The sequence below is a fragment of the Pinus tabuliformis genome, chromosome 8 (assembly GCF_031772625.1).
Source record: "Pinus tabuliformis cultivar Carrire ecotype Pingquan chromosome 8, CPIR1, whole genome shotgun sequence".
NCBI lineage: Eukaryota > Viridiplantae > Streptophyta > Pinopsida > Pinales > Pinaceae > Pinus > Pinus tabuliformis.
In genome coordinates, this window is record NC_142294.1 from 2,061,455,076 (window position 1) to 2,061,467,896 (window position 12,821).

Below are 12,821 nucleotides of genomic sequence, written 5' to 3' on the forward strand. Positions count from 1 at the left end.
ATTCCATGCATACATGAGACTTTGTAGCCATAACGCCCATAATTATTCTCCCGCCCATCCTGCCCAAACATATACTTGGCCAAGCCAGAAGCAAGGGCAAAGACTAACACGGGCTTCAAAAATTTCAGCAAAATATGAGAGCACATCGAATAGGTCATGCCTCCACGAGACTTGCCATACTTTGCGGCCTTTCTCCCAATTTCTCGCTACATATGTGCTTCCTAAAATAAAAACCCACAACATTCTATTGCTCTCTATCCATGGAAATTTACAATGCTTCTCCCAAATTCCACATGAGGTAGAAGATAATGTTGCATACCTATTCATAATGGTCTCACCTCCCACTATAATCATCATCAGATGTGGGGGTATGGTGATATAACGATATTGTGTCCTTGGTCTTACGTCCCACATACGAGGAGAATGAAGTCTCGTGCCCACTTCATGCGCCGACTTTACTCTGGGCGCCATGACAACCATCAAACCCCTTGCCCCCTTTTTGTTTGGAGTTTGTCCCACCCATTTAGTTGATCCTGATTATTATTAAAGTTTAAATTTTCTTTTGGATAATTAAACTTTACCATATGGATTATCACAAAGATTACCATTCTGAGGTGCCATTGACCTCTAGTTGCCCCGCTCGCCTCAATCTAACAAGCTTGATTAGCACATTTGTTCACTTCTTCATTTTGATTTCTAAATATATGCAAATATTGCTTTTGTGGGATGTCTTCAAGGAGTCCCCTGATTCAGTTTAAAAGGTTCCTTAGGTGTTGATCTTGGGGTGATGCTCATTTGAATAAGTGTTGTATGGTAATAAGAAAGTTGCCCAAAATTCCAATGTTCGATGCCTGTGCGTCTTTGGCCAAGATTAGATCTTGTAGCAAGCCATGCATTTCAACTTGATTGTTTGCCAATGAGTGAAGTCCCCATGCAAACATTTTGAACAAGTTTTCTTTAGGGCTATACAAGGCCCCTCCTGCTCTTATTGCCCTTGCAAAATAAATTAATCTTAATAGAGACAAATTAGAGGATTAAATTGTCCTTTTTATTTTTATGCATTTATTTTTAATTTTGATAAGTATAAATTTTATAATAATTTAATATTTTTTATATTATTTAATATAAATTTATTCAAATTTATTTCTCAGTTTAAATTTGTATAAATTTATACTTATGTCAAAGGATAATAGCTTGAGTGGTAGCTAGTAGGTTTAATTCCCCCTCTACCTCGGTTATATTCATGAGAAATATGTTAGCTTGTGTGGCAAAAATTCGAATCATGAGAAAATATTTAAATGAAAAAAATGATGGATAATTTCTTCTTAATCGCATTTAAGTGTCTTTGATGAAGAGTGGAGCGTCAATCTAAAACTTTGTCCTTTTCAATTATGATACACAATCTTTCTAGAAGAAAAAAACAAATTGACAAATTTATTTCAATCATGATACATAGTCTCTCTAGAAGGAAAAACAAATTAACAACCTCATTTATTTATTTTTAGTACGGTTCATTGTACCAAATATTGATGGTAACTACTTCCATGGAAACCCCACCCATGTGTAGGTGAGTTGGTTATCTTTCATGTAGAAATTGCTCCCAAAAACGAATATGTCAATCTCAATGAGATTAGAATTTAGGTGGGAAAAATAAAAATGACTCATTCTCACCAACCAAACTACACCCACTTAAATTTGTTTTACATTAATATTTTTTTTTAACATTAATTTTATTTATCTAACTTTCTCTATTTAAAAAAATGAAAAACATATTAATATCTTTACAAATCTTAGGGAAATTTTATTGTAAAATAAAATCCAAATACCGAAGGATAAACACACTTCTCATCGTATATCTAAATCTAAACACTTTTTTGTTAAGCATTTATGAAAATATGTTTCGAGGAAGGTTAAGAAACAAATACTACACGTAACAAAATCACCGTCGAATAGGTTTTGAATATAAAAATGTTTAAATCATGGAATACGTTTGAATATATATATTATTAATTAATAGAAAATCAATTACTATAATCTTATTTTGATAAAAAATAAATAAATTATAATTAAAATAAAATAGATATGAAATAAAATAACTTTAAAAACAACAACATTGAATTATTTTTCTCCAATTTTGTTCACTTTTATAGTTGTAAGATCTCTTTCTTTAATGTTTTGTTTATTTTGTAAATCAAGAAAAATCAATAAAGAAATTGATGAAAAAAAACAAAAAATAATTTTGTTAAATTATTATTGTATTATTAATGTGGAAACAACATGCATATGAATGTAGTGTTGATGTTTTAATGTCAATAAATATGTTTAATGAATATCTTACTATTTTCAAATGTATAAGAAAATTTTAACACAATTAAATTAGGATAGTTAATTTGGATACAAAGTTTCACTAAATATTGTTTTAGCCTTGATTATTAATCATTAAAGTTTAGTTTATGAGAAAATCATATTTATGTAGAAGTTTATTAATTTTTTAATGACAATATAACGCTATGAGTTTTCTACAATTTTCATTCAATTGCAAAGGTTCAAGATTTGCATTTAAACATCAAGGCAAGTTTTCACTTCAGTTTGAAAATAAAATTAGTGACAAAATTTAGTAAACATAATTAGATGGATTTGTAAGCATGAAAATAAAATGAAAATTTAGTAAACATAATTAGATGGATTTGTAAGCATGAAAATAAAATGAAAATTTAGTAAACATAATTAGATGGATTTGTAAGCATGAAAATAAAATGAGTGGAAAGAATTCAACAACCATAGTAACAATGATCATATGAACTAAAAAAAGTTTGGTTGTTTGTTTGTTTTTGTTTTTGTTTTCATTTTTATTTTGTTTTGTTTTGTGTTGTTGTTGTTGTTTTTAACATTAAATTTTCATTGGACGAGTAAGACGAATTTGAAACTACATGCATGGCTTTTGAGTCGACGAGCGCAACTTGCAAGAGATGTGAAGTAAATCATTGACATCATTGATTTAAGCTATGTCTGACATCACATCAACATGTTGAGCTATTTTAATACCGTGCAACTCATTTGGTGATGAAACTAAGCATGTAAAACTAAGCTTTGTGTGCGTTCTCTGCTATTGTGCATTTACCTATTTGCTAGTGGAGTTTCAGACAACTATTTTGCTCTCATGCCACACTTTCCTTTTGTCAACACAAATTATTAAATCTCATTCCCCACATTTTGGTGGTTGAATGTTTTGATGGATTTACTGATTGCATAATTTATAATGCTTATGAAATGTGTTTCTTGACCATAACACATGAATGGTTGCACAAGTCATCTATCCTTCCATCAAAGATAAATTTGTGGCCTCCGTTGTAGATGTTGTACTAAAGCCATTTCGAAGAACCAAAAAATGATAGGCGTGACTCGTGACATGGCATAATAGGTGTTAGAGGATGCTGGGCTTTTAGTTTGTTGCCCATTAATTCTTTAATCAAGCATTGTATTGAGTGACCCACTAATCTTTTAATTAGGCAAAAACCACTGCTAAGAGCTAGAAGTTGTTACGAAGAAACCTGAAGATGATGGTTGTGACTCATGATATGAAATAGTGACATAACAAGTGTTTGAGGATAGTGAGTGGTTAGTTTTCTTCCCATTAATTCTATAATCAAGCATTGTACTGAGTCACCCCTTAGTTTTTTAATCAGGCCGGAACCACTCAACCAAGAACCAAAACGCATTATGAAGAATCTACAGATGATAGTTATGACTCATGATGTGGCATAATGGAATAACAGGTGTTCGAGGATGGCAGGCGGTTAGGTTACTGCCCATTAATTCTTTAATCAAACATTGCACTAAGTAATCCCTTTGTTTTTGAATCAGGTCAAAACCACTCAACCAAGAACTAAAACTCGTTATGAAGAACCTGAAGATGATAGTTGTGACTCATGATGTTGCATAGTGGCATAATAGGCATCCGAGGATGGCGAGCGGTTAGTTTACTACCCATTAATTCTTTAATCAAACATTGTACTGAGTAACCTGCTTAGTTTCTTAATCAGGTGGGACCACTCAACCAACCTGCCACCTCCAACTTTGGCGCCAACACCTATAACATATCAGGGAGGTAGGTATACGCATGTCATTTTGTTATTGGAAAACATCAATAAGACTTATGAAGTTATTATCCAAACAAATTTAAAAAAGAAAAAGAATATATATATATATATATATATATATATATATATATATATATATATATATATATATATATATATATATATATTTGTAAAGTTCAACATTAGGAATTATGTTAGTCAAAAGAAAATTAATTGTAGTCAAAAGGCAAATCAATTGCTAAAGTCCTACCTTGTCGAGAACTAATAACACCTCATAATTCATAAGTGTTATTCATATCATTTTATTTTATTGATTTTGATAGCATTATTATGACTTCTAATGTGGTATCACTATGTTAGCATCATTCATTGAAACATACACTCTAGGTAATATGAACTATCTTTATTCATTTCCAATAGATTTATTGCTTTAAGATGTGCATTCTAGAACCTAGTATGAGGGAGATGCGTGATTTATTCCATGCTCAATGTGAAGTGACACATGTCCTTTAAAAAAAATAAAAAAATAAAAATAGTTAATAAGGAAACAAACATATTATAGACATTTTTTTTCAAAAGTGTAACTAAAATTTTCAAACTTAGTCATTAATTAATTAAAAGATTTTAAAAATTTAGTGAAAATCTCGACATCCCTCCCTTGTCAAGAGACACCACGAGATACAACAAAGAGCCCATCCAGGTCGTTGCCACTGACTTTGATCCTTCTACCTAGTTTATGTAATGTCTATGCTATATTGGTGTTTTGTTCATACTGCTTATTTACACAACCAATTAGGCCAATATCTTAGTTTTTGTATGGTAAACTTTGATTCTCCTAACACTTAGTTACCTCTTACTCCTCTATGGAGAGTCAATTTTTGGCTTGGCTTACCTCTTACTCCTCTATGGAGAGTCAATTTTTGGCTTGGGTTTGGTCTTGCCAATGAGAGACTGACTTATAATTTTCAATTTTATCTTGTAATCTCCAGTTTTGAAGGCAATACAATTTACCCCACACATAAAAGAAGATTTTAAAAATTAAGTGGTTATCCATACTTAAGTCCATATCTTAAAATTGCAATAATATAATGGTGGAATAAGTAAAAATATAATAAATACTACTGAAATATAAGCACCAGATAACTCGATCTAGACTCATAGTTTCTACTATTATTGCAATTGGCCAAAGAAAAATGGGAAACCTCGTCGTTACTAGACTCATAGCCACAAATGCTTGAGAGTCTCTGCTAGAATCGTATCTAGACGCCTATCCAGAGCCAAAAAACTTTCCACAATAGTTAGTGGTTAAATTTGACTAGTATTTACTTGTATTTTTCTTTTTTGGAATGTAGAAATTAAGGAAATGTTTCCACCTCGATGGATTTGATCCTTCTCGGCGCATGATAGATCTAGAGTTAGATCTAGCCCGATCTTTATTCACCTCTAATCCTAATATGTGGTTATTTAATTATGAAGCTTGCTTATAATGTCACATAGATGATTTTAAAACAAATATTATTTCTAGGATTTGACATTGAAATCATCAATAATGTTTGTATTCAAAAGTGTTGTCATATTTGTGGTTAATTTCATATAAATTATTGGATTTGACTATTGTTATATAGTTAAACTCCAACATAACTATGTTTATTTTTTCCTATGTAACCAAATATCTCATCTTTCAACTTATAGGCAAGGGTAAGATATTTTCTAGGGCTCAAAGCTATGCAACAACAAAACTATCCATAATGTTAGTACTTAAGTGAGGGAGGGTATTGTCATATTTGTATGGTTAATACTCTATAAACCATTTGGATTTAATTATTGTTATGGAGTGAAATACCAACATAAATATATCCCTTTTTTCCCATGTAGTCAAGTACCATAAGAAGGGTGAGATAATATTTGGGGCTCAAGGCCCTACAATAACAAGACTCAAAGCCATTACAATAACACACTTAATATGAGCTTAACATATCACTTGGGGGATAACGATCAATCTTTCTAATCACCCAAAATACACCAATTGACATATATTATTGTAATAATAAAATGTATCATTATAATTATATTTAATATACTACTCATTCTCTCTATATTTTTAATAATACAAATTACATAACTTCTTTGTTGTTTATTTTTTTAGTAAAATAAACCCTTTCAATTAAACTGATACCATATGACATACATTAAATTTAAAATCCTTTTGTCGTGGTCTCCTAAATTGCAAACCAAACCAATGACAAAAGTTTATGTCTTGTATCCCAAATGTTCATATACTAGATGGATATATACAAAGATTTACTGACCAAGACTTCATTAACTTGTAAATTCTAAGTGAAGTAGAAAAACCATAAGCTAACTAAAACCATAAAGAAGACATGGAAATAACAATAGTGTTTGGAATGACTAGATTTGATGGAGGTATATGGTTTGGTTTATTGTAGAGTTGCTCCTCAATGCTAGCCAATTCTTCATATAAGTAGAAAAACCACATGTTAACCGAAACCATCAAGAGGACGTGAAAATATCAGTGGTGCTTGGAATGACTAGATTGACTGGAGGTATAGGATTTGGTTTGTTGCAGAGCTACACCTCAATGCTAGCCAATTCTTCATGTTCTTCCATCCCTAACAGGTACAACCACAGATTTGACCACTACCTTAAGATGCCCAAAAGTCCAAATTAAATCCTCATAAAAATTAAACCTTATTAATAATAAAAACCTCTTCTTTTTTCAACCATTAAATCCAACCCCTTTAAACTACATAACTTCTTATTAAATAACATCAAAATTCTTAAAAAAATATAAATCAATTTAAAAAAACATACTCCCAAATACATAAATTAATACATTAAAAGAATACAAAATTAAATACATAAATTAATACGTTAAAAGAACACAAAATTAATATAGAGAAAATACATTTGAAATTAATTAATATAAATTTAAGATCTTGTAACTATAAAATAAAATTTAAATGTTTATAAATATAATAAAATTCAAAATATAAATAATTCTATATTTTTTCACTAAGTTAAAATTTTATAATTATCAAAAAGCTTTCTCTTATTTTTATTTTTTATAAACATAATAAAATTCAAAATAGTAAAAATATCCATGTTCTGGTTCATTATAGTACTTAAATTAAAGTGAAAAAATCCCAATCATTCCTCCCACGGCAAAAATAAAGCGTATTAACCATATAATAACTCTTTAAATAATAAAATTTATTATTACAAAGAATATATCATTCATTATAAATATGATGTCTCAGTTATCCAAATTATATCTTATTTACTTAATATAAATTAAATTAAGAAATTTCCAACCAAACGTTAACTTGTTGAAATCAAATTTGAAGTCAAACTACCTCAATAATCCAACTACTTATATAACTATTAAACTAAACCAAATAATACGCCTATATAATGCCTATTTAGCTATTTCAATAGCCATCCGAAATATATCATATCAGACAGACAGGACCGCTGAGACCGTACTCAAGCGCGTGTTGCAGTTTTGACTACATCAATATCGGTAGGTACTTTCTCCGCGTTATATTAGGAGACAATTTCTTCGTATATACAATTTTACAGATCAATCGCACCTACTCACGACAGCTTTTGGACATTTCCATTCAATGTATTTGTGTTTTCCGAGAACAATTTGAATTGGGTTTGATTTTTTTGAAGTAGGAAAGCTCTTTTAAGTGGGAAAACTAAGTCGGGTTTGATTTGGTTGGGGTTCCAGTGAATCAATCTCAATATTCTGTACCTAGTTGTGACTGCCGTTGCCTATTTAGGAGGATTCAAAGGGTCTGAAGCTTTTAGAATTCGTCACTCCAGTTTCATGGCCACAGGTGGAATTCAGGGTCAGCTCCTGGATATAACAAGTAAGATCTTATTTTAATTTTTGCGAGTCTTCTTTAAATTTGTGTAACATGTCTGTATATATTTTCATATATGTGCATACACGGGCTTGTGTGAAATATTGTAATAGAATAGCTTGTGCTACCAGATTTTATGGACTACTTTTCGTAGATTGGGTATATCTTGATCTATTTAATGAGCTCATAAACTAGCAATTTTTCTGTAGGACAGGATGTTACTGTAACTTCCTGAAAAATGTCTGTAATTTTGGGACATATTTGTCTCATGGATGTTTTCCATAATTTATTATTATTTATGTATTTCTTTTCTTTATAAACAGGTAAAACGAATAACGGCTTAAAATTTACAATTGCATGTTACTTGTACCTAGTAATCTTTGAGTTTGGAACCAGGAAAGATGATTACATAAGGTATTTAGTATCTGTAAACTTAAATGGCTTTGCCTAGGGATAAGCATGTCCGATGGACTGTGACCTAGTGATAAGTTAGAGTGGTCCCGAAGTTACGGTGATGATGACCTGGTTGAAAAATCAGGGTGCATGTTCCAGTGTTAATGGTATAGGTACAAGTTCTGAAGTAGATAAGGTAAGGTGCAAGTGTTGACGCAAATGGGGTAAGGTGTAGGTCTTGATGCTGAGGGGTGAGGTGCAAATCATGGGTAATTGTTGTATTTGATGGGGGTGAGCTGCAAGTCCATGGTAATTGTAATAGCATAGGAACTTATTCACCTGAATGAAGCAGAATGGATTATTTGTTATTAATTTATCTAAGGATTATGCATTCTAGCCATTAGTGAAAAAATTGTAGGATGCTTGTATATCCATTAACAGGTCGAGTATTGGAGCTTGTATATATATATTTAAAGATCCTTTTGGATAGTCCCTGTTAGCTACCTATACCAATAGGTTTCATATTTCATGATTGGCTATGAGAAGTCCAAATATGCTCTGCTTTGATGATTCAAAGATCACATATTTCCAAGAGAATCCAATCTGTGCTTATAGCTTGGTATGGACTTAAAAATTTTGATGGATGGTCCAACAGTCTAATCTGGATCATTCCATGGTTTAAATTTGCAGTTGTAGATTAGAGAAGGAAGTCTGTCCAAACTGTTTAATCTTGGCAGACAAGTAGTTCAGGTAGAGAAGAAAAGGCTCCCAACAGCTTAATTTGGGACCTTGGAAGAAATAAGGGCAGAAGTAGATAGAAAAAACAAAAGAAAAAGCCAAATAGAAGAAAAGGCAAGTAAGGGTCTGCAAGTCCAAGTGCACCCTCCAAGAAGAAATAAAAAATGCTAGGCACAGTAGCTGGGTAAGTAGATGGGGTTGCAGAAGTGGTACTCATTCCAGATTGAATCTTGCTGGTTAAATAAGAAAAGCAAGGCAAAGGAGCATGTCTAATTCCCCGAATTCCCCTTCCACTCTTATTATTAACATCCCTTCATCCATGGAGATTGATGAGAAATTTTAAGGTTTTATGATGGTTCTTGTTCAGTTAAAAGCCACATTTCCTGTGTAAAATTCTTTTCATTTTGATCTACTCCCTAAACTAAGTAAATTTCAAATAAACTTAGTGGTTTCCCCTTCATTTACCCTCTCATACATCTTAACCACTAACTCTACTATCTAAATCCCCTATGTCCCCCTTTCCCTACTATAAATAACACTAAGGTGTATAAATCCCAGCACTATGTACATATCTTCCTCATTGGCACTATAGCCAAATAAATGGTCAAGGGAGACTTTAGTCCATCTGGGACTGTGGTCAACCCTATCTTGGAGCTGCTCTAACCCCTGGTTATGAGCAGTAACCTCTTCCCTCAGCCCTCACCGTCCCTTTGCTAAAAAACACAAAAAAACCCCTTTTTCCCTTGCTAGAATCGCCCCTATAAACCACTTTTTCTTATAAAAACCCTCAAAGAACCCTTGAAAACCCGAAAAAATCCCAAAACCCATGACAAACCCACTTTCCTATAGTTCTCCGCCCGAAATATTAAATTCAATATTATAATGGGCTGGCGGGCCCCCCCCAACTTGCACGATCCGTCGGAGGACCCGCCAGCCGTCCGATCTCCGCCGCCCAGATCTAATGGTGGGCGGTCACTTTCATCCCCCGACTTGCCGACCTTTAGCGTCCGGGGAAAGTGGTTTCCCGCTCCGTACCCTGGACGCGTGTCAACCGCCGGGGTTGTTCGGAGCCCCCCTCCCCAATACCACTCGCCAGCAAAAGCGGTGCGGGGAACCCGCTTACCACTATTCCAAACCGCCGTCCTCTATGTCATCATTGCGTCATCCTGACGCAGTACCTGTCGCCCACCCCGCGCCATGTGATCCTCCACGTACCCCTGCCACCTTTTTCACCCGCCACCGTGTCCTGCCACCCTGGCCCACACCTCAGCAGCCACGTCACCTCCGTACCCGGGCCCCGCCATAACGTCATGCTGACGTCATCGGCGGAAAAGCGCCAAATGCATACTTTTTCCAAATTTAACGTTATAAACGACCAAATGAGCCGTTTTCGGTCATTTTCACGCGCAAAAGAAGGAGCCGTTGACAAGCAGCTGCCGCGAAATTTGTCCCCAGCCATCAAATTTGACATTTCAACCGCTACAAGTCCAGAATTCGACGGCATTTAACCTCCACAGCCCGGCCCGCAGGCTTCCAAGCTAGTGTTCCAGGTATTTCACCAGTTTTTCCCCACTTTTGCCCATGCATTCCAATTCTCTGTGAATTCACCATTAAAAGACTGGTAAAAATCCTAAATTCAACTCTGCTGGTTACCTAAAATAAGCCCAAGCAACCTGCACCACCCCTGAACTATAATTCAACACTAGAGCGGCTATTCCACGGGTTGAAACCGTAAAATTGTCCTCGAACTGCTTGGCATTGTTCCCTTTTGCCGAGTACAGGCCACCTGCATTCTTACCAAAAGAAACCTCATTACCTCTGCAACTCACCCCTGGCAGTTCACATCCCTGAGAGGTTGCAGCAAACTACACAGACCAGCTTGCATTTTCACTGAGAAAAAACGCTTCAGACTTGGTCTAACAATTGCCATCACCTTATTTCAAATCAAGCCTTACAATGGCTGCTTCTGCATCCTCATCCCTCAGTGTAGCTCCATTGAATCCAACAAATAGAGAGCTGGAGGCCTTGCCATTGGTTGACAAGGACTGTCTTATTGAAGACTTTGAGGGCAACAGGGATTTCTTACAAACTTTCAGTTAGTTGAGAGAAGACTATAAGGATGGTCATGGCACACATGGGATATGGGAGTCAAACCTACCATATTATTGTCTCCCAGCTGTAAATGTCTTCCCTGAGATCATTCACCTATGTGCTGAAAACTATAATGGGCAGCACAGAACTGTTAGCACTCCATCTGGAAGAATCCTTTTCTACATCAATGCTGAGTCTATCAACAAAATGTTACACTTTGATCAGACAAAATTGCTAATCCCGTTTTCCTTGAGCTATTTGATAGAGACTGGTGAAAAGATGACCAGTGAGGAGATTCAAAAGGTCACCAGAGATTTCATGAGACCTGAGTGCCAGCCTACAGAGCCACCTCCCTACCTGGGTATCCATTTCAATGACATAGGCAGGCTTTTACTGGACATGATTGCCTATGTGCTGGGATACAAAAACAGTGAGCATGTGGACAGAACGATGCTGGTATTGCTATCTGCATATAGCCCGCGGCAACCCCCTGCCAGGAAATATAACTTTGCTAAGTTCATTGCCAATAAGATTCATGATCAGCTGAGCAAGGTGGACAGGCAGGGGGTCTTCAGGTACTCAGCCTATATTTACCACCTATTCATGTACTACCATTCTGAAGCCTTCCCATGCTACATCAGAAGGCTGGATCAGAAAGGGGAAAGAAGATCTGTTATCTTCTGGACCTCTGTCTTTCATAAGGTCACAAACTCACCCTATACTTACTGTGAATTTGTTGACCAATTTGTATACCCAGTCTCCTGCCTGTTAATGAAGTCCCCTCCTCCCAGGGTATCAAATGAGATAAAGAAAGCTCTGCAGCTTTCTAGAAAATATAAAATAGGTGACTGGTACCTATATGAGAACCATACTGTCATTAGGATTTATGGCTGTGAGCTCTGTCCATACAGGCTCCCAAAATATGTACCAATGAGGTTATTTGCCTTAGAATATTACAGGCAGTTGATTCAGTCAGACCTCACCCATTTCCACAGCGCCAAAAAGAAGGCCCACCTCAAGTTCAAACACGAGTTAGGCCCCTTCATCATGAACAAAAAAGAAGGGTGGGAAGAGGCAGACCTAATCCTCAAGGATAAATACCAGTTATCCTATAGCTTTCGGTGGGTCCATTATGACCCTCAAGGTTTCATCACTGCCAGAAGAAACAAGTATAGGCTGATAGGCATTAAACATTGCCATTACCCTCACATTGAAAAATATGCCAACCTGCAAGAATGGCAGATGGACACTCTAGTTGAAAATCTAACTGAGGAAGAGAGAATGCTAAAAAGTAGGAGGGAGCTTGAAAAGACTATTGACCTAGACTATGTGCAGCAGGTACCTTTCAGACCGCCTTATTCAATAGGAGAAGGGACCTCGGCTACAAAGACTGCACCACAGACACCTTCTACATCAGTACCAGTGTTAGATAAAGGCAAGGGTATAATGGGTACAGAAGAGGAGGTAACAAAAGAAAAGTCTGCCCCTGAAGCAGAGCAGCAAACAGGGCAGCAACAAGAACAGCAGCAAGGGCAAAATGTCCCTCCACAGACTCAGCTACCAGCAGCTCCAACACGGCAAATTCCACCCCCACAAAAGGAGCCAGTGA

The 12,821-nt window shown here is 35.3% G+C and overlaps 1 protein-coding gene across 9 annotated transcripts in view; it reads left to right on the top strand.

Annotated features, from left to right (window-relative positions):
* The first annotated feature begins 7,507 nt into the window (after nt 1-7,507).
* Nucleotides 7,508-12,821, top strand: part of LOC149244742 (Calcium-dependent lipid-binding (CaLB domain) family protein) — a 100,183-nt gene continuing 94,869 nt past the window's right edge. For 7 of the 9 annotated variants that reach the window (XR_016246765.1, XR_016246763.1, XR_016246764.1 and 4 more), the window contains exons 1-2: nt 7,508-7,641; nt 7,855-7,996. Coding sequence is in view for 5 of the 9 variants with exons in the window: in XM_089374982.1 (XP_089231108.1) it covers nt 7,954-7,996 (43 nt within the window). In the remaining 4 variants the exon portion in view is untranslated. Of the gene's footprint in view, nt 7,747-7,854; nt 7,997-12,821 lie in introns of all 9 variants that reach the window. The other 2 variants (XM_089374984.1, XM_089374983.1) reach the window with 2 other exon arrangements.